Source organism: Alosa alosa, chromosome 11 (assembly GCF_017589495.1).
Source record: "Alosa alosa isolate M-15738 ecotype Scorff River chromosome 11, AALO_Geno_1.1, whole genome shotgun sequence".
Taxonomy (NCBI): domain Eukaryota; kingdom Metazoa; phylum Chordata; class Actinopteri; order Clupeiformes; family Clupeidae; genus Alosa; species Alosa alosa.
Window position 1 is genome coordinate 1,545,103 of NC_063199.1, and position 23,658 is coordinate 1,568,760.

General features: G+C 40.2%; 1 protein-coding gene across 1 annotated transcript in view; it reads right to left on the bottom strand.

Annotated features, from left to right (window-relative positions):
• bbs4 (Bardet-Biedl syndrome 4) overlaps nt 1-23,658 on the bottom strand; it is a 120,592-nt gene that overhangs the window by 4,927 nt on the left and 92,007 nt on the right. Inside the window, exon 16 of the mRNA XM_048257135.1 lies at nt 12,285-12,492. Coding sequence (XP_048113092.1) covers nt 12,285-12,492 — 208 coding nt within the window. The remainder of the gene's footprint in view (nt 1-12,284; nt 12,493-23,658) is intronic.

Here is a 23,658-nt window from a genome sequence, read left to right on the forward strand (position 1 = left end):
GAAATACAGTTTCTGTCGTGTTTTATTTGGCATTTTGTAAAATCCCATTGATTTCTGTTGGAAGACTCATTGCACGTTGATATTACTGCGCCACCGTCTATGCTTCAGGTTCAAATATTAAGCGGTTGTGAATAGTTCCACAATAGCAAATAAGACTGGAAATCATACATTGCACCGATATATTTGCTTTTAATAATCAACGAACACCACTAACCACTCGGTGATTTTGAAAACGAACGTTAAGGGTTGTTTTAGGACATGTTTGAGTAGCCTACAGTATGCCTGTTTGCAGCCACTCTGAGAAGTCAAAGGCGAAAGTCGAGACAGGACCAATCGTCAAAATTTCGGTGTCCACCACTCTAGTTCATCCAAAACAAACCAGAAAAGGGACTCAAAGTGCTAAATACCGGTAAATACAGTTCAAAAGTTGAGTAGTTTAAATAGCTAAATTATTTAATAGTGAATTAATGGATGTGCATAGGTAGATAGTTTAATGAATGAAGTGAAGAAAAAGAAGTGAAAGAAAGTGAGGAAGAGAAAAGTGAGCTATCCAGTTCAATGGAGAGAGACACAGAGAATAGGTTCCATTGAAGTTGCTGTCAGTGAGAGAGCACAGGTGCAGTTGATTGCAAGTCGTTAATGGCCCTTTATAATGTCATTATGCTAATGCAAAGTCTATGGGGAAAAATAAGCTTGTTTTTTGTTAATATCTCAATAAGTGTCCTTTTTAAGACCTACTATACAAAGTTTAAACAAAGTTTCTACGTTAAACAGTCAGGGTTCCCACTCTAAGTCAAATGTAAAATTCCATGACTTTTCCCTGACAAAAAACCTGAATTTCCATGACTTACTACAGGGTCATTCCAGGTCAATTCAACCAGGGCCCACGCACTTAGGTCTCAAAAAACTCTGAAAAAATGACCAGATGTACCGATGTTACCCAGGAGACACACTGTAAAATTACTTTTATGTAAGATCAAAAGTTACAGCCAGTTTTACGGAGGGAGGGGGATGCTGATTTTGCTCAAATTTTGCATGCTGGTACATAATTAAGCAATACGCCCCGAGAGGCCGTAGGTTACGCTAATTCTACAACAGCTAAGCGCTAGCGGAGTGCCTAAAACCCCCCTTAGCTGTTGTAGAGTCAGCGTAACCTACGGACTCGAGTGGCTTATTGCTTTTCTAAAACTGTTACTATAAATACCTGGCAAAGTTTCATAAAGTAAAAGGTACAGCAACTAGAAATATAACAAGTTATTCCTAGATAATCATTCTTCCGCCAAGAAATATATTTCCTCTATCTGGTTGCCAAGCAACATCGAGACGCAGCTACTTTAACTTTTGTATCAAGTTGTGGTAGCGCAGTAATATAGAACGGAATGCGGTCAAGGTGTATGTTTGTGCTGGATTTTACAACGGCATCGAACGTGATTCAGCCAATCACAATCAAGGACCGGAACTATCAGTTTTTAGCCTGGGTGTTCCCATGCTGCCTTGCGCGCGATTTGATTCACATTGCTAAGGCAGCCTGGAGACCATGGAGCAAATTTTCGCCTGAGATAGGGAACCAATCACAGAACAGGGGGGAAAGCAAGACGATGATGAGCTATGCACAGACGCATTTGATAGACATCCGTGGCACCCAATAAACGGATCTGGGCATTTTTTTCAAATACGAGAAAATGAACGTTTGGTTCCCAGACCACGTCTCATTGAGAAGTGGTGGCGCTAGCCAGGCTAATCAGTTTTAGAAATAGGAATAGTATGTAGCAAAATCGTCATGTTTGGTCTGGATGATCCTGCTTGGTCATAGCTGTCCCTCAAAGTTGATCAAAATTTTATTGGAGTTTTTGGCTGGGCTCTGTTTATGCCTTCAGAAGACATATTTGTACTCAACATAGGCTCTTGATTTTTTCCCCTTATTGAGCTAAGTAGAAACACTCTCACAAAAAGCAATGAACAGAAAAGAAATTCCTTCAGGGTCTGAAAACTAAACTTTGGTATGGACTTCAGGCTACAGGAAGCAACTGAGAGAAACAGAAGTATGTGACAGCTACAAACTCTAGGGTGTTCACATAAGGAATGATAGCTATAATACAACCCCAAAACAGAAAAAGTTGGGACGTTGTGTAAAATGTGAATAAAATAGAATGTAATAATCTGCAATTCTCTTAAACTCACATTTAGTTGCAAAAAGGACAGAAAACATATAAAAAGTTGTGTAATGATAAAGAAAACAAAAGAAGGAATATTTCACAACTAATTAGGGTAACTGGCAGGGTTTCTTAGAAGAAAAGATGTAGTGGTATTCATCACTCTGTGTAAACCTGTGTGCGCAAATGATGGAACAATGTTACAATGGGTACTAGTTAAAAATGGACACTTCATTCACGAAAAACGCAGCTGCCTGAAATGTAAGTACAACTGCAGCTGCTAGGGGGCAGCATAAGTCCGCTGTGGCGTTCCGCGGTCAAATTTTTTTAACTACACTAATGAGGTTGAAATATAGCCTTTGCAGCATACAGCATCTCCTTAACAGTAATGTTAACAAAATTCCAGCATTCATATGACAAAGGAAAACAAATTCGGTCACTCAAGGCTGTGCCACAGCAACCAGTGTACAGTCCTACCCAGGCTTGGAATTTCACCATTTTAGGGGCAAGGCCACTTGGCCTTCAGTTGGGCACATTTGGTGGGGGGCACAAAGGCCACATGTCAGGGCACTAAGGCCAAAGTTAACTATATAGTTGTAGGCTATAACCATGATCACAGTTGTATTTAGCCTATTCACAGCAGTAGACCTGCATCACTGTATGAAACTTACAAAAACATGAAACATGACATATTACATAGAACTGTAAGTCATCTGATCCTGTAATATTTACACATATCTAGGCTATATTTAACATTTATTTTATATTTGGCCTGTTATGAAATCATGTATTGAACAATTTAAGCACAGCTCAGCTTTAAGAAACTCAAATAGCCTAGATGCATGCTTAGCATTTTGTGATGATTAAGGCTACTTTCACAAACTCTAAGTCAGCTGTATATCCTCTGATTTTAATATTTACCGGTATCTAGGCGATATTTGTAACATTTATTTTGTATTTGGCCTGTTATGAAATAATGTAGAAAAATTTAAACACATTGTGATTACTCTGGAATGGCTAACTGTACAGGGGACTGCTTTACACCTTTGTGTTCGGTAAGGTCTGCTGTTTATTTTGATATATGGTTTGTCATGTGTTGAACGAAGGGTTCGTGAAGTATTCCACCGAGATGAATGGGTAGGGAGATAGGCGCAGAACCTATATTTTATGATTAAATGTAATCATATTATTTACTTGTCTCGCGAACCGTTCACCACAGCAATTAGCGGTTAACATCGTTTAAAAGCTGAGAAAAAGCTCTTTCATGTGATGTGATACTTGTGATGTCTGTGTGATTGAGTAGGCTACTTCGCGAGTAGTGCAACTGAGAAGAATGGGTGAATTTGGACGCACTTTCTTTCTTGCTGTGCGCTTGCCTGCAGTCACTTTCTTCACTGCTTAAAAGACTAAATTAATTTGCGCTGTGAATGCTAAGATTATTTTGACTGGCCATAGGCTAATAAAATAGCCTACTACAGACAGTCGATGAGGTGTTCTGAAGTAGCCTTAGGCTGGGTGTAGGCTACTTTGAAACTTCTGCGGGGTAACGGGAGCATTTGTTTTTAAAACATAACTTGCATCTTTCTATTCCAACCATTATTAGGCCTAGGCCTATTTTTTTATCTTTTTTTTTGCAAGTTGTTGCTCCTGGCAAGACTTGTTTATAAGACGTTTGGTGATTAATTGATAGCTGTTTTTGGGACATGTTAAACTTTCTTAATAATGAGCGCATACGGGGAGTAAAACAACTTGTTGCCGTTTTGGGACATTAAGCTACGCTTTCACATTAAGGATTTTATTAATTTATTTATATATTTAGGATACTTGCGCAAACCCTGGATACTTTTATTGCCACACAACAGTATTGGTGGTATTTGTTGTTACATTAGCTTCAGAAAGCTGCACTGCTTGTGAAAGAAGGGAGTGGGGGAGGGGGGCTTAACGTGAAAAAGCTTAACGTAGCATAATGTCCCAAAACGGCAACAAGTCGTTTTACTCCCAGCAGGTCTTCATAGCCTGAATGGTAGGCTAGAGGAAGTGGGGGGAGGGTAAGATGGGATGACCAGAGCCGTCTTCGCTGGATCTGGGCTATGGACTATGGACTAAGCCTATGTGCAGAGTTCTTGACACAAAAAAAGTGTGTGGTCCACCATGAAAGCCTTATTCCTCACGCATCCTAAATGGAAAACAGACTATACCATTATGTCATTATAAGACTTAGTTTTCTGTCTTTGACTATTTTATGGAAACGATTGGGAAGAACATTTGTACTATTCAGAAAGCATATCTTCTATCGTATTTCCAGGCGCACACAGCTCGTTACCATACTGTATCGACTGCCTAAACAGATTTTCTGTTGTTCCTTTCAGTGGCCTAGTAGCAGAACAGGTGAGTAGCCTATGTTCTTTTTCGTGCAAAAGGCACATCAGGAGAACGTCGCAAAAATTCAATTAAAAAAATGTCAAGTCAATGTAAAATGGAAGCAGGAGCAGGCAGAGTTTGTACCTCCAAAATGATTATTGCAGAGATCAGTTCGTCTCTGCTCTTGGGTTTGGCCTCGCAGTGAACTCAACTCTCTTGTTGCTTGCTCTTGTTGTTAAATAAAGTGCTGCAGATTACATTATTTATTTCTGATTAATTGCGTCTTTCGATGTCTTTTGCAACATCTCAGCCTGCCAACCTTGAAGAATTTTTTTTAGTAGCACCTCGAGCCGATAAAAAAGAAAATTGCTCATGTCGGCCTTCATGCATGCAGCCAAAAACAGACATAGCCATACTCGCAAGACACGTTTTGGCTAGCGACCCATCTTTAATGTTGAATATCTATCTAAATGGGATCCAATGTGTTCCTGAAAGTGCAAACTGAATCTTTTACAGTAGCTCTATAATGTTGTTGACAATCTGTTTTAGAGCCTAATAACAAAGTCCTTCTAGGCAAGTCCCTCCACTCGGCGGCCATATTGCAACGTTATTTGGGCACTCATCGGGCATCCTATCCGGCAGAAATGCGTGTGCGCAAGGCTTCACGACACCAACCTTGCTCCAGCGGCGAGTTCACAACACATGATTGGCACAACACACCACATAATTGGCTCAATGTATTCACATCCCACTACATGATTGGCTCAATGTATTCACATGTCAACGTTTTGCCGAGGAAGGGGTGGGATATGTGTAGACAACAGCCATATTGGCGTTACAAACTAACCCCATGCATTTCTATGGAGGATTTTTTGAGTGCTGTGTCTCCTCATTAGAAAGTCTCTGCTAATAATCCTGACCTATGAAAACCACTTGTGTTGATAGGCACTGATGTGGATATGTTGTCCATTTTCTTATATGTGGCCTCTAATCAATCATGTCTGGTATTATTACCTCTTTTCAATTCATTATTATTAAAGATTTATTTTGTAAAGAAATACATCTATCGCCCATGTTATGCCAACATATCTAATTCACCTGGATGTAGGCTACAGTAGTTAGAGGCTTATGGACATCTGCTGTTGTCAGTGTGTAGTCCCTTTACTCACAATAACTTATATGTTTCGTTTATTTGTTAAAAAAATAAAAAACATTCATTGTTCAATAATTACCTGCTGACTAATGCAAACTACTGATTGCTTTTAAAGAATTTCACTTGCATGTGCACTTAAGTTTCTTTCAGATTGCGGTGTCTTTCTGCCATCTGTGAGGCTGCAATGATTAGGCCTACATTATCCCAACTACAGTGAAAGGTGCGCGATCTCCGTCTGTAAGCCTATTATTTGTTCTCACGCTAATAATCAAGAAGAAGGATCCATATGCTCCAAAGAAAAAAACAAATTGAACACTCATTAATTAGCAGCTCAAAATATTTCGCCTTGGTCCACTTTCAGACTCGTTGTTAACTCATTGAGTGCCTTTTTCCTTCCCATGCGTTGAGTGCCAAACACGTAATATTACGTTTTTTAGCTTTTTTTTTTTTATTACGAAACTAGACACTCTAATACACCTTATATGTGATTTTGGGAACTCTGTGATGAATGGAAATGAAATATATGACGATCGAAAACTCATGAAAACGCACAATCTGGACAATTTATCTGGACATTTTTTCATAACTCGGTTGCCGCTTACGGTCGAATCAGTGACGCATGCACGTCAGGTCAAAACCAGGTCATTTTCGTGGGTCTATCACTAGGTGGCAGTCTCGCCAGGTCTCGCTGATCACTTCCCGGAAAGTTTACAGGCAACACTTCATATTTCATGAAAGACTCCATTTCTATAAAAAAAAAAGCGATTTCGATGAAAACTAGCCACTGTTTAGCTTGGGATTTCTCAGGAACAGAGGCGTGTAGAAATACACGGTTTGCACCCACTGAGAGCTTAAAGTCTCACCTTTTAAACGAGCCATTGTATGTGTTCATAGCTATAACACAGAATATGCTGTGGCTGTACAATCGCACTCAGTGGAATATTTTTAGTTTCACAGCAAAACGGCAGCTAGGGGAACGCGAATTTGCGAATTTGTTAAACTCACCTCATCAAGTCTTTCATTTAATCCACCGTTGGCTGAAGAAAAAATAACATAAAAAGAGGCCACTATGCTTTGCCTGTCATTCTCACTTGTCACTTTCTCTCTGTATCTCATCCTCGCATAAAATATATATGCGAGAGATTCACATGCTCAAGGCCTATAGCGCCCCCTTATGTCACTTAGTCTCATGGTTGACATACATTCAGCTGTGCACACCAAATTTGGTAGGTGCATGTAACTCCCCAAGACGAACAACTTTCATGTACAGTGGGCATCGCTTTCAAATGGCCACTTCAGTCGCGCAATACGAGGCGTGAAGCTGCGTGAAGCTTTAGTACCACTTTCAGCCACTGTGCGTCGGCTCTGCCATTGTACATCGCTCTGCCTGCCGCCCCTTCTAAAAAAAAAACTTCGATTTACCTCGATTTAGGCTACTTGGGTATGGCTTAAGGCGACTACACGATGGTAGCGAAATCGAAATTTGCTGTCTACATTATTGTCAGTGTTGGGTTAAGCGCCTTCACGGAAATCAAAACAGTGGTGTGATAATTGAGCCAGTAGAGAAATAACTGTTCAATTAATCTGTAGCCTTGGGTAGGCTTCTGCGGCGTTTTAACAGGCTACGCTATAGAGGCTTAGACAACTATGACCCACGTTTTGGTTTAAGTAAAATTAATTTGCCCTACTTCTTGACTGCTTGACATGTCATTTTTATTTTTCTGTACAATAAACAAATACATCTGCTTTATGCATGGAATTACATTCATATTTGGAACTTACATAGTCCATGCATCGTTACACTACGTTAGTGTTTCCTAAAACCATAGTAGCAACGAGCGTTAGCAAACCACTATCGTAAAGTTGTGTAGTTACAACTACACCTCTCGACCTGTGGTAGAATGCTAGTAGGCGATAGTTCCAGGGATCTTCATGTCAAAGGCGTCACTGGCGCCAGTTATTTGTTTGCAAATTAATAATTATAAATATATTTAGGTTTCTAATTGATATTTACACTTCTAACCACCATACATCCATATTTTAAAATGCCCAAGGCGGAAAATACATAAATTAAAAGTCAATTTGCAGCCATGTGCACGTAAGTAAAAGTCACACACCTGCAGATAATAATAAGGTGGTGCGCGCTTTTGACGAGTCAGCTGAGAATATGTAGCCTTTGATTTTTTCATGGAGGGGGGGGGGGGGTGTCCTTGTTAGTTTACGCAAACCAAGCCACGAAGGCTGATTCTGATTTTGATAATATGATCTGCACAAAAGATAAACTTAGGTAAACAACGATGTCAATATTGTTGTCAAAATCTTAACCCAGATTCGAACTCTTGGACAGGGGACTGGTAACTGCTGTGCAACGGCGGCTGTCATCTGCCGGCCTTAATAATCGCCACAGAAGTATGTGCAGGTGCCCGTTCACGTACTACTAAACGTCATTAACCACCTTAGTCCAGACTACTGAAGTTTGGAAATTATCATGGTCCAAACTTACAGTACTATGTAAGTATGACAGTTTTGGGAAACAGTCGTAACTTACATGTTGGTTAGTTGAACGATGCATCCTGTTAGTAAAAAGCTAACCTCCGTAGTTGTACGGGAAACGCACCCAAGATCAGCTTGTAGGCCATTAGCAATTTGTTTATTTTATTTTATGAAGCCTACACAGTAGATCACATGCCACATTCTCACTTTCAATACAGATGCAATAGCCATTGGTCAAGTATTGAGTATAAAGCAATTAAGATAGTACCCTATACAAAAAGTACTTCATACCATCATACAAATTTGTTAAAACGAATAGCATTTTGCAACTTGACAAAACACTGGATTAAATATTGTATCGTATCAATTGACTGCTTGACATGTTATTTTTATTTTTCTGTATAATAAACAAATACATCAGCTTTATGCCGCAGAATTACGCACTTGGCCAGCCTATAGAACGGGCACATTTTTGAGAGAATAGAGAATGTGCATACGCCAAGAATCTGTAGGCTTTTGTGGCTGGTTACCAGCAAACAATGTTTAATGCATTAACTCAAGACGTCAAACATTTTCTAAACAATACAAACAGAAAGGATGCAGCAGGCAGCAAATGTAGAAGAGTAATTTCCAGTGGAAGAACAAAATACTGAATGAAGCCCAAAGATATGAAGGCATATCTGGCAAGTTGTTATTTTTTGAAGATGTAAATGGTTGGGCTATAGGCCTAGTTTGCAAGAAGGAGACATAAAACGTGAGCATGCCACACTATCCACAGCTGTGGTAGCGGGTAGGAGGATTACGCAGGATTTATATAAAATTCTTTAACAGAAGGCCTGCCACGAATGCAGGCTTGCCCAAAAAAGGCCTGTGGTTTGCGCAGCCTACAGTAAGTAGGTCTTAGTGAGTTAGGAGTCCTCTAGACTTCTTTTCAGCTGTCTCAGAGGTGGAAAGTTGCGTTCGTTGGGGGCAGGGCCGGATTAACAATTCATAGACCCTTGGGAACAAATGTCTGATGGCCCCCCCTGCCAACGTGAATCGGGCGGTCAGTTAATAGGCCTATCGTGAAGATTTGTATTGCCATTTAAGGCACGAAGCATCTGTGAGGCCAAGCCTCACCAAGTAGCCCGTTGTTTACAACTAACATTACATTTAATTAAACTGCTTATAGGCTATGCGAAATAGTTTCAACATTTTGAATATCAGTGTCGGGTGAATTAGGAAATGCCTTATGGCTGAAAGCTGCTTGGGATCCCCTGTCAAGCAATAACCATACAAAAGTTAAAACAGATTACATGATGCGTGGCGTCACTGACATAATGCGCCAAATAATATAACCTAGATATTCCAATATATTCGAATACATTTGTTTTATTTTAGAGGGGATATTGAACGTAATTTTTGAGCAATTTTGACAGCCCTAGTTCACTGTAGGCTCATGTCAATGTCTATTAACACCTTCCACCTAACCCCGTGAGTGGGGGTCGCTATAATCGTGTGAAATAGCACCATTGAGTAGCCTATGCGAAATAGCCTTAAAATCGTTCGGTGTTGTGTGCCTTCTGGTTTCTCCACCTACTGGTTTCCTTGCGTGTGCATGCGCTGCAGCAGTTGTCAGACATTCACAAACAAGTTGTTTTAGGCGGTTTGAAGTCGCTTTGCATACGCCATGAGCGCTCGGCTACATTACAGCCACTCGGACAAAATACATGTAAAAATGTTTTGAAAACTGGATTCGATCCCGCAAAAGCAACACACGCGTGACTCTCTCCATCCTGATTCCCTACTCTTTAAGCCAACTAATATGTTACGCGAATCAATTAACTATTGTAGGCTACCATTAATTAATAACGTAGGCAACACCCAGGTAACATGTTGTCCAGGCTATCTGAAACAAGGGGTTGCCTCTCATCTACAACAACTGGTTACCTTGGGCTGCTACAGTCGTCAGTGCACTGTGCACAGTAGGCCTATGCTACTCTTTGTGGTTGATCAACTAAAAATAAAAGATGTATTTGGTGATGACGTTATTGTAGGCCTAGTAGACCTACATTCTGAGAAATTAAATGGTACGATCTAGAAACGATCTACATAGCGCACCAGACCGCAATGTCTTCAAAGGTTGAATGAAGGGAGTTGGCAAAAATTAGTGTATTTTTCAAGTCAATAAACATTCTTAATTTTCGAATGTCTTTGTCAGGGAACATCTGACTTTTAAAAACCATAGGCCTGGTAGTCGCTCAGACAAGGAGTTATAAGATAAAGGCAATACCATTTGTGTCACCTAATGCAGTTCAGTGAATTAGCAAGATGCCATCAGAAGGCAACAATCATAAAGCACAGTCTTGTGTATCTCTCTCCCCCTAGCATAAAGCTGTTTTGCGTGTTGTAGGCTAGATTTAAGTGAGTTCTTTCTATCTGCTTTACTTTTGAGTTCGCGACCACCTAGGCTATGTTATAGGCGTTCTATGAGGTACCAGTGTTTAGCTGTGTCACAAAACAATAAGCTTTGTCAGACTACTTTTAAAATGATATTCAGGGCTATATACATTTTAAACATTAGGGCTGAAGACCCGACAAAGCCTTTATGTTAATTCTTCAGGTGGGAAGTGTCAGGAATTTTCATACGAGAGACGCTCTCATTGGTGGTTAGTATATGAAGTAGGGAATTGACAGCAACATATCCAATCACATGATTCAGAGATGCTGAATTTAACATAAACTGCGATGTTTGATTTTAAATGAATGTAAATTTAGCCGGGACTGTAAGCTGGCACCGTGGGTGCTTCGATGTTTTCAGTGGGTGCCGAGAGCGGAGCACCCACGGTATCGGCGCCTATGACAAGCGCATCTCGCGGTTGCATCCATTACAAACAAACATGCAATGTGAACGTCTGGGATTGGGGAGAGCACTAAATGCTCTTCTGAATAAGCACTAAGTCAAGTCTTTGAAAAACACTCTTTAATAATCAAAGAAATAAACGCTAATGAAGTAAACTTGTGACCATCAAAAATAGTTTATCGCCTGTAACTCGGAGAAAACCAGAATGTTTAATTTGTCCTGCGTTTCTTCTACGGCTGCAAACGGGATTCACTCGCCGTTAACCAAATATTTCTTTATTAGGGCAGGGCAGTAGCCTAGAAATCTAGACGCGCCCCTAGCGGCAGCGAATTACATTTGCTGCCAGGGCTAGTCTAGCAACTCTCCGTTGGCTTGTGAGCTCCAGAAATCGAAACTTAATCAGGCCAATGAAATCGTGTATAGAGTCGTTAGGTGGGCTTAACATAATGATTGATGGCAGAGTTGCAACGGTTTGGCTTGAATTCCCTGCTACTTTAAAACAAATAAGATGGATGTTGCTGCTGGCGAACAGTGTGACACAAGTTAAGCTTTTATTAAGTTGGCAAACGTTTGAACTAGCCAACTAGCTCCGCTGGTGGGAAACGCATGGGACTCATAGCGCTGCCGCTGTCCTATTGCGTGCAGAGGAATTTGAAAGACAACTGATTATCCCGCCCCTCGGACTGAGCACTGCGAACGGTGAGTGTCCAGACCCTACATTTTAATGGCTGGCTCTGGCTCGTCAGGCTAGCAGGGCAGGCATATTTCTGGCTATTAAATTATTTCTAAACCAGTCTGCTAACCTCTGTAGTGAAGTCTGTGTAGGGTTTTCCAGCTCCATTTCTTTTTACGAGACACCCTGCTCACTTGAGACCTCTGCCGGTTGTTGCAGCGTCATTGGAAAAATACAAATTAAAGTCGCGTGATGCCGCGTGAACCTGCGCGCGGACCGCGAGGGAAGCTGGCCAAGTCGAAGCACTGCCCACTGTACATTGCATTAGCCACACCCAACAGGATGTGAGTTATTTGGGATTTTGTGCATTGTGCACATGAACAATTTTGATGTACATCTCCTAGACGATTCATCTGATTCATGTCAAATATGGTATACATCATGTCAAGATGTTGCTGATTCTAAATTGAAAAGCTTTATTGATATGTTGTAATATTGTAATTATACAGTATCTTACCATGATGTACAGTACCTTAAGTTTTCCACAAGTTATGATTTACACATTTTTATAAATCTAAATGACTGGGACTACCCACAGCACACACAAACCTGCAGAAAGTTGGATACTCTTATTATATCCTGCTGCAGAGGACATTGCCTGCCCCAAGGCTTGATTGGTGCCCAGGCGCTGCTGAGTAGTGGTGGTTCGGTGGGTCGTCTGTTGTTGACTGGCTTTTCCATCTTTGCTGGGTCTGGTCCATAAAACATTTTCTCCTGACTGGAGGGCTGATCCTAGCTTCTGAGCCATATCAATCAACTAACATAAAGCACAGAAATAGGCCATTAACAATTAACATTTAGTCATTTAACTGATGCAATCAAAGTGAATAATAATAAAGAGAACCATCAAGGACAGTGCAACAAGGACATGGTAGTGCAACAATAACTATCAAGCCAGGCCAAGCCAAGGCTGTATTCGAGCCTACAGGTGATAATGGCCGGGATTCAAGCATGAAGTATAAAATACGTTTCTTTCCCGATTATCAGGCTGATCGTCCCGCTGTCTTGTCCTAAATCCTGCCTACAAAGCTAACGTAATGCTCACAATAATGGAGGGAAGCCTGATGATGTGTTCTTTGAAAATGTGATGTGTTAACTTATATATTATAACTAAAGCATATTTCTACTTTGAATTTCAACTCCACACAGTAACAACAACTCCAAGGTCTTAACATATAAACCAGTTTGACCATAGTTAAAATGCATCAGAAAGTGTCTGTCAGGTAATCTCAAAATAGGTGTCACGGGGGTGACTATATTCCAATGGAGGGGCGGAACTAATCTGTGTTCGTTTTTCCCGTAGGGAACGTTTTTAGTGAAACCATCCGGGATTAAGATAGTGGCGCCAGAGAATGTCTAATAAGGGGAGAACCTTCACTCTCGGAACTCTTCCGGTGTGATACTGCATCTAGGGGCGCTCGCGGGCGAGTCCAGAATGAATGGAGGTCTATGGAGCTGTACCCCTCAAAATCCACTTTTTTCGGGGATATAATTTTTTTTCAAGTAATTTGAATATTGTATTCGAAAGGGAGACAAAGACAATACACTTGGTTGAGTATTATATTTTTTAAAGTCACTTAATTGTTCTAAAAAGCCTTTCAAACGTGTCAATGACGTCATTCATTGGCATGATCATAGCATAGCATAGCATCAATGCTAGCGTGTTATGGGCAACAACGACCCAACCTGTAAGAAAACGAAAGGACATGACTCCCGGATTATTTCACTTTTGATTGATAATCCATATCCATTTTACTAAAAAATAAAATCTGAGGGTTTCAGTTGTTAAATAGGTGAAAACAATAAATGTAGCCATGTAGTTCCATAGGACCCCATGTATTTTGGACTCGCCCGCGATCGCCATCTAGGTGAACTCTGGTGAACTGCAGCCAAATTCGGTTTGTATGGGATTAATAGAGAGTGGGGAGGCTCTCCGTAGACGGGCTCTAGCGGCGCACTGTCCCAAAATGTAAACATGGTAGCGCAGGCTGTTGTCTAGCAATTTGCGCTGTGTTAATTGAATTATTGTTCCAATGCAGCTCAGCTGGATGGCGGGAGGAATTCGTTTCAATGATTGGTGCGCTTTTAGAGGGGGAGCACTATATATGCTGCAGGGATTAAACAAACTAAACGACCGGGGAGACTGGAGACGACGCGGGCTGAGATACCCGCCGCTGCCCCAACGCTGTCCAGCCGCTGACGAAGTCCCCATTAGACGAGCCGTATCCGCCGCTGCCCCAACGCTGTCCAGCCACTGACGAGGTCCCCACTAGACGAGCCGTACCCGCCGCTGCCCCAACGCTGTTCAGCCACGGGTGAGGCCCCCGCAGGGCGAACCGTGCCTGCCGCTGCCCCAGTGCCCTCCAGCTTCTATCCCCCGGTCTCTACACTCTCCTGAGCCACGACGACTGAAACCCCCCCCCCCTTTAGTATAAATTTTACCCCCCAATAAAGATTTGTTGATTTTAACTTTATCTCTTGTCCCGTTGTGTTGTGTGGGTGTGTTGTGTTCCCTGGTGCAGAACTGTCATAGTGGGCTTGAGCGCCCTCCCTTGGTCACATAGTGATCATGGTTCATTCAGCTTTGGTGCATGTAGCGACTCCACACTGTAATAACATCATCTCCAGTAAACATGTTAAAAATTTTTTACAGAAATTGCCAGGTCATCTCAAAGTTACTATAGTTCATTCACTGTAATGCAGTCTAGGTTGCTGTAGCCATTTGTTGCTCAGTGTAGCATTAACAGCTGCTAACACGCAAATAAAGCATCTTTATCAAGGTAGACATATTTAGTATATTAGTACACATTTCCTATATACCATGGTGTTTTAAAAGTAAATTCAGCAATACATTTAACTGGTAGCCTGAAGATGTTGATCTGATATCAAATCAGTTGGCAGTTCACTTAAGTCAAAATTAGTTTCTAGTAATGGTAACATAGCATGTTTCCAGTAGCATGCTAATTGTTCATATTTAATCAAGCTGGCTAAAAAGTAATCTTGGCTGCCAAAAATGTAGTGTTATTATGAACCACTCTGAATTTGATGGTAATTAAACATCTATACATCCATAACGTGTTCCTTTAAGCCAGCAGGGTCATTCTATGTCAAATCAGACAACATTCAGGAAAATGGTTGAGGAAATTCTGAGACTGTGCAGCAAAATTTGTCTACCTAATATTTAGGTCCCAAAACTAAGACGTGTAAAATATATTTTTTGCTAAATTCCAATGTTTTCATACATTTTTTCACCCTTGATTTTATATAATTTTTACACTCTCAGAAATGCCATATCTTAGGCCATGTTTGGGCATTAACATCTTGAAAAGTATATTCCTAGCCTGCCCAAACTTAGGGTGGAATAGGGTGGAAGACAGACATGTTCTCATTATGTCTGGACCATTAAGAGTTTGTACTGCCCATTCGTTTTATACAGTACCCTCCATAGGTTGACTGAAACAGGTATAAAAATCATCTTCTGGTGATTTATTGTACTCTCACAATGATAACAATGAGGGAAAATCCATCCTTGAAAAGAAGTAAATTTATTTTGAAAAAATAAATATTTTTGTTAACAAAACCACGTTGCTCAAATTAATTCAAAATATAGTGCTTTGCTTCCCTTCAAGGCTGGATATTTCCTTATTGTTTTCATTGTGAGATTACAATAAAATGCCAACAGATTACTTTTTATACCGGTTTTTAGTCAATTTTAGCAGAGGTGCCAATAATTCTGGAGGGTACTGTATAAGGCCCTAGATATGGAAAAAAGTGCAAAACTGGTGATATTGAGAGTTATTTTTTGTATCCACATGCCCTCAATCATTATTTTGTCTGCAAATAAAATACTTTATTAATGTTGAGTCAATAGTTGAGGTCTCTCCAACAAATGTACATGAAGATATTATGGATAAAACAAGGTGTGATTGCATTTTTTGGTAATGTTCATAGGACTTGTTTGTTGTTTGTAAACGTACACCTAGTGAAGTGCCCACAGCGGTAGAGAATACTTTGAGTCAAGACAAAATTGTCGTGACGCACTCAGAACTTCAATATGCTTATATGTTTTCCCCTATCATCCTATTTTTAAAGCAGGCGTACCTATGGGCATGTAATTGGGCTACGGGTTTTCTACAGGAATGGCATGTTTGAACGGGCACTGCACTAGTCTCGCGAACTGTTTACAGTGGGCAGTGCTTCGACTTGGCCAGCTTCACTCGCGGTCCACGCGTGGGATCACGCGGTATCACGCGACTTTAATTTGTATTTTCCCAGTGAGACGCTGCAACAACCCAAACAACCAGTAGATGGCTCAAGTGAGCAGGGTGTCTCGTAAAAAGAAATGGAGCCTGGAAAACCCTACACAGACTTCACTACAGACTTCAGCAGACTGGTTTAGAAATAATTTAATAGCCATAAATATGCCTGCCCTGCCCTAATAAAGAAATATTTGGTTAACTGCGAGTGAATCCCGTTTGCAGGCGTAGAAGAAACGCAGGACAAATGAAACATTCTGGGTTTCTCCGAGTGCAACGATGATAGACAGACATCATTTGGACAAAATATAGAGCATATCTCCGTTGCTCAGCCAAATGCCTTCCTGTTACGTCCTGTTATCACGGAGTTACAGGCGATAAACGATTTTTGATGGTCACAAGTTTACTTCATTAGCGGTTTATTTTTTTGATTATTAAAGAGTGTTTTTCATTTAAAGGTTTGACTTCGTGCTTATTCAGTAGAGCATTTAGTGCTCTTCCCAATCCCAGACGTTCACATTGCATGTTTGTTTGTAATGGATGCAACTGCGAGACTACGCGTTTGACGGCAATGAGTTGTTAACAGACATGAACCAAGACATTTAGCCCAGCAGCAATCTAGGGACTGTTCGTTGTTTATTGAAGGGGCCACCGGAGGAATTTTGAGTGCTTCTGTCAAAAGTTGCATGACCCTCCCTTGCCTGCTAGAAATTGTTCAATGACCCTCCGACAGAATTGTTAAAAAAAAGACATGACCCTCCCCTTGCCAATTGTCGCATGTCTTCCGCCCGCGCTGCTTTGCGCCACAGACACACACTGTGATAACGTTCTTAAATCAATCTTTCGTGAGCTTGCATGCTACCAGTCCTTCCTTTTCAAATGTGTTGCGCCTGTTTGCACAAATTCACAAATAATTATATGTGATTAGGCTAATAATATGACAAATAATCCCTGTGCATGGGGACCGAAACAATGCATGCCAACTTTTTCCGTGTTTATCACGTATTTTAACTTTCCCCCGCTGTCTTGTCGTAGAATAGGCTATCCCATATTTTAATACTCTCATAACAACCCTGCCATCCTGTCTCTGACCCTGCCTGTCTCTGTGTTGCCCTGTTGCTACCCCTTGCCCTTCCAACGAAACAGATGTCTTCAAATCATCGTTTTCCTTGCTTGAATGTCATAAACATACAACTTTATGCAGCAGAATTACGCATAGGCTACTTGGAACATAACACATTTGACAAAGGACAGATGTATCGTAACACCCCCAATTATCACCACTTTTGTTCAGAAATTCTAAAACAACGATGTTTTTTAACACTTCAAAATAACATTTGCTAAATTAACCTTACATTTTTCAGTAGCCATAGGTGTGTAGATTTGAACAAAATCTGGTTTGGTTCTTAACTGGAGCATTTACTGCCTGGAATATCCAATTTTGTTTACCACACTCAGAGTTATAGTGCTGGCCTGATGGGTCGCCTATTTACACCGTTTCAACGGCACATGGACGGTTAGACCGAGAATTCTCGTCATGAAATTAAAATTCCACTGGAGCTCCAAGCGGTTGTGTACACGCAGCCTTACAACACTGTTTACAGCTCTTTGATTCACGGTAAAATGTAATTTTTGGTACATAGCTAATTTAGATACACCTATGGTGTGGGTGGTTGCGTCTCTTCAGGAGTCCGCTGTCTTGGTTTGTATAGAAATGGATATTAAGTGACCGCAAGGCGGTGGAAATACGGGGACCGGCGGTAATAGGGGAGTTCGATATGTTGCTAGTGACAAAATATTAACTTTCAGTGTTTTACGATGTCTTTGTCATGGGGAAGTGTTTTTCCCCATGCATTTATTCTAGGCTACTGTCAGTGACTGCCGTGAGAGAAGCGGGTTCTGTGTTTCGTTCATGTCAGTGACTGACGCGAGAGAAGTGGTGTCTGTGTTGTGTTGCGTTGCGTTAATTTATTTTCATTGGGCATGCCGTGCCGTCCACAGCTCTTCAGTTCTGACAAAGCCGAAATTACTCCTTTTGAAACAATGAGTGCAGGAAGCGCGTTTGTATGGTTATATTGCTTGACGGGGGGGGATCCCAAGCAGCTTTCAGCCATAAGGCTACTTTGAGAACATTTCAATTCACCCGACACTAATATTCAAAATGTTGAAAACTATTTCGGCATAGCCTATAAAGCAGTTTAATTCAATGGAATGTTAGTTGTAAACAAACAAGCTACTTGGTGAGGCTTGGCCTCACAGATGCGCTCGTGCCAGGAAAAATCTTCAGCCTATTAACTGACCACCCGATTCACGTTGGCTGGGGGGGAAGGGGGGCCATCAGACATTTGTGGCCCTGCCCCCAACAAATCACACCTTCCCACCTCTGACAGCTTAAAAGAACTCACAGACCTATTCACAAACCTGCGGCATTTTGCCGTGTTTTGAAATCCTATGCAGCTACAGGAGCTTCCAATCGTGAGGAAGCAATTTTGCATTGTAGGCATAACTAACATGCAATAACACCACCAACAACAACCAAAACTAGGCTAATCATTGTCAAAATGTAAATTAAATGTAACATTATTGTGAATCAAATTAAAATGTTCTCTTTTGCAAACTAAGGCATAGTAACAGAATAATTTAATAATGTTACAAAGATACTACATCAATATGTTTCATTAGGCTACTAGGCTATTTGTTTTGCCTTTTCTTGATTCATTTAGGCTAGGCCTTTTTATTCAGGGGCCGTATTCACAAAGAATTTTAAGGCTAAAAGTAGCTCCTAACTGGCGAATTTAGGAGCAACTCCTAAAAAAATAATGGGCGTATCACTCCTAACTTTAGGACTCATAATTTTTTTTCACAAAAAGTAATTCACGAAGCATTTTAGACCTAAAAGTAGCACCTAAGTCTGGGACAGCTTAAAAGAAGTCGAGAGGACTCCTAACTCACTAAGACCTATTCATAAACAGCTTTTTGTGGCATTTTACGTTGCGATGTTTTGAAATGCTCTATGCAGCAACAGGAGCTTCCAATCGCGAGGGAACAATTTTGCATTCATAAAATAACGCCCCAACAACAACCAAAACTACTCATTGTTAACATGTAAATTAAATGTAACATTTCATTGTGAATCAAATTAAAATGTTCTCCTCTTTGCAAACGTAGCCTAGGCATATGGTGACAGATTAATTTAATAATGTTGCAAAGGTACTGCATCAATCGGCCTATGTTTCATTTGGCTACTAGGCTATTTGTTTTGCCTTACTCTTTATTCATTTAGGCTAGGCCTTTTTATCCAGTTATTAATCATCTTCCGTCCTTCTCACTACTTGTGTAGCGCACGCATTCTCCGACCTGTCACCTGTCACTCATCATCGGAAGGGAGGTGTTTGGAATCATTCCCGCGTTACAATCGTCAGCCAATCAAGGTGGTCACTTCAGTCAAGCTCGTGCATGAGTAATGACTTCATCTATAGCAACGAAGACTCACTCCTAGTTTAGGAGTTGTCTGAAAGGCTTTGTGAATAACTTTTAAGAGAAAACTCCAAGCTAAAATCTTTTAGTGCGATTTAGGAGTAGCCTACTCCTAGTGGTAAGATAAAAGCCTTTGTGAATAGCCTACGGCCCCAGTTATTCATCATCTTCCGTCCTTGTGTAGCGCACGCATTCTGAGACCTGTCACCTGTCACTCATCATCGTAAGGGAGGTGTTTGGAATCATGCCAGCGTTACAATCATCAATAATCAAGGTGGTCACGCTTGCCCATTTACACAAATTAATGGTCGAATATTACTGATGATCATTGTTATTTAAGAACATGCAGTGTGCGTAGGGCACCAAAAACATCTTGCTCGTAAAAAAGCATCATACCGCACATTGTGGCGGGTCTGTTATTTACTGTAGGCTGCGCAAACCACAGGGCAAGCCTGCATTCGAGGCCTTCTGTTGAAGAATTTTATATAAAGCCTGCGCTAACAGTAATCCTCCTGCCCCTGATAGGCCTACCACAGCTGTGGATATGTGTGGAATGTTCAAGTAATAACACAATCCAATGTGTGTCTCAATTGTCCCCCGCTGACCACCTCACACATTTCTCTAGATTTTGCATCGAATTTACATGACACAATGCCATAAAATATGCCAGTTTTAGGACACAGAATAATGTTTGTAATGATACCAGTTAGGCCTACGTTTAACAGTAACAAGTGTAATGAGCTATTCATTGTCGAAGGTGCATGGTCAAGTGAAATTCTTACTTTGGAAAACAAACATTTGCCGATATCATCGCCAATCATCAGAATATTGCTCTGGACTGCAGGTAACTTGTTAAGCCAGTGGTTCTCAAACTTTTATTTAATTCCCCACTTTGATCAAGGGGCATGACTGACGATAGTGGAGATAACTTGTTATCCCGAGGCCTTTGCCAGTCAGCATCTCCGACGGTAGTCTACCCTATTAAAAATATAAGTTTTCGATGTCCCAAACGGAGAGACATAGGCTACTTTATTGTTTTTAACGATCTCTATGCTACTCACAAAAATGTAGGCATGGGGACATGATGAAGTAGGCTATCCAACTGTCGTGTGTTAAATTATTGTGATTACGAGCCAGTGGTTTTCAAACATGCGTGCCTCGGACATCTAACTAAATGCAACAGACTCATATCGTCCTCGCATTCGCAAAATGAGGACCAGTGTTTTGTCAAATTGCAAATAGCTATTCGTTTTAACGAATTGTTATGATAGTATGCTTTTTGTATAGGCTACTATCTTAATCTGGGAATATCGGGAGGGAAGTGGCGCGTCTGCCAAATATGAATGTAATTCTGCGGCATAAAGCAGATGTATTTGTTCATTGTACAGGAAATTAAAATGACATGTCAAGCAGTCAATTGACTACACTGCAGTCAAGAAGTAGGGCAAATTAAGACACTGTTTTGATTTGCGTAGTTGCATTGCCCCCAACACTGACAATAACATAGCAGATTTCGATTTTCGCTACCACCGTGTAGTCAAGCCTTAAGCCATACCCAAGTATCCTTAATCGAGGTAATGTTTAATTATGCATGATTTATTTTGTTATTGAATTCGTAGGCTGGGATTCCTCTCGGTAACAATTATGTTTGGTAGCCTCCTGCTTTTTCAGAAGGGGCGGCAGTCAGGCTACTGACAGAGCGATGTACAGTGGCAGAGTGACACACAGTGGCTGAAAGTGGTACTAAAGCTTCCGCGGCTTCCGCCTAAATAATCTTGTGACTGAAGTGGCCATTTGAAAGCGATGCCCACTGTACCACAGCAACTAGTGGCTAACATTGTTTAAAAGCTGAGAAAAAGCTATTTCATGTGATGTGATACATGTGCACTGCAAAAAGTGATATAATCTTATTTCTAAAACTTATTTCTATTTTGAAAGCCCTATAATTAATCATTATATTTCTCTTTGCTGTGCCGTTATTTTATGAAATCTTGCCAGATATGTAGTAACCGTTTTAGAAAAGCAATAAGCCACACAATAAAGACGATGCTATAGGAGATTGCGGAGTTATCCGGTTACCCACTACTGACCAGCTATAAACTGTGAGAGCCAGGGCACTTTGACATAGGCTGAACTCTTTGTGATTTGGGAAATAGACAAGAATATAAAGAGTGGTATTTGCCTTGTGTAATGGAACTGGTGAGTCTTGAAGTCTTCAGTAATTTGTTCACATGAAGCACATGATATGCCGAAACGCATTCCACTTAGCTATACATGTAGGCTACCATGCTCATAATTCACTTTTAATTGCAAACAGAAAATATCTAGCTAGCATCATATCATATCCAAAGGAATAAAAACTGTTAATACCAACTTAATATCATGTTTATCATTGTTAATATTGTGCTATACATGTGACACAAACAATGTTAGAGTTTGTGGACTAGCCACAGACAATATTTGGTTACACTTTACTTAACAGTGTCGTCATAAGAGTGACAAAATACTGACAAGTAAAGTGTTCCCCAATATTTGAATGAAGCTTATAAAAGATCATTATGAGAATGTGTAGACACAGTGCTTTTAAAGTGACAGTGCACCCTTCGTAAACGACTTAAACAGCATCAAATTAGTAGTATTTCTTAAGAAATGAATATTTGAAAACAAAATGACTGTCATTATTATCATTTAAATAATATAAGTGTTTTACTTGTGTCACAGATATACACTCTTTGTGGTTACTCATTAATTTGGCAATATTTTGTATTTAATCCCACCTCCACCCCCCCTCATTGGGGGACTTTTCCTTTCTTTCCATTTCTTTCTTTTTTTTTCTTTTTTCGCTTGTTTTTTAATTTATTTATTTATTATTATTATTATTTTTTTCCATTTGTTTATTTATTTATTTATCCAGTTTTTTTAATGTGTTTTTTGATGTCTGTTTTAGTATTTAGTAAATATATAAAAGGGAAAAAACAAACCAATGAAGAATGAAAAAAAGTCCCTCCATCCAAGCCACATCCTCCCGACCGACCTACAAATCCCCACCACAACAAACCCTACTCCCAACCTCCAAGGGACAACAAATTCCTGAATCATACAGCAACATGTTGGAATATTCATTCTTTTCTACCTGCTCCATCCTTCCACTTCCTTTATTTTACTCCATCTTTCTGCATAATGCACTTCCTTGGATTCATAGATCATACATTCAATTTCACAGTAAACTTTAACGTGGTTTTTAAGTCTCCCTATACTCAATTCATGTATGTCGGTTGTTTTGAAGATTAAGATTTTCCCTAACAAAATAATGATGTTCTGAAGAGCGTGAGCTTCCGCTGAAAGATCACCCAGAAGCACTGTGAGAAGATCCAATCGCAATATTACATCATAACCCAATAACCACCTTTCCACTTCAATCCAAAACAAAGCAACTGGTGAGCAATACCAGAATAAATTATCTGTTGTCTCCTCCTCCCCCTTACAGAATCGACAACTTGGTGTTAACTCCTTCCCCCAAATCCATAACATTTTTTTCGTAGCTAAATACTTATAGATTAATTTATATTGAAAATATCTTGCATTTGTATCTATTGTTGTTCCATACAGAGTTGTGAAGACTTGCTTCCATGATATTGGTATGTCTAGCAATCTTTCCCAACTATCAAAAATGTTATAGGGTATTGCCACCAGATTTTTAGCTTGTAGATAAAAATTATACAGTTCTTTATTAACCCTTGTTTTTTTTAGCCACCTGGTCTGTTTTATATCTGGTCTACAAACTAAGTATGAACCTGTAATCACGTTAACTTTTCTTTTCCATTGTTGTGGTAAGGCTCCAATTAATTGATTGTATTATTGCAAAGTACATGTTCGCCCATATACTTGTGTTATTTGTGAGTATGACATAAGTCCCCCTTCTTCCTTTATAATATCTTTTACAAACATTATACCTTTTTCAAACATTTGCTTCAAGAACATTGTGGCACCTCCACTCAGTACATTAGAGTTAATCCATAGCATCTGTTGTAAAATTTGGTCATTGTTTTCTGGAGGATGGTACTGAAAGTGCAGCCAACTTTGCAGTGCCTCTGTCAAAAAGGACGACAGTTCAGAAAAAATATCCTTCATTACAAAAAACTGTGAGGGTTGTATTTGTATAAATGGAAATAGTTTTTTTTCAAACATAG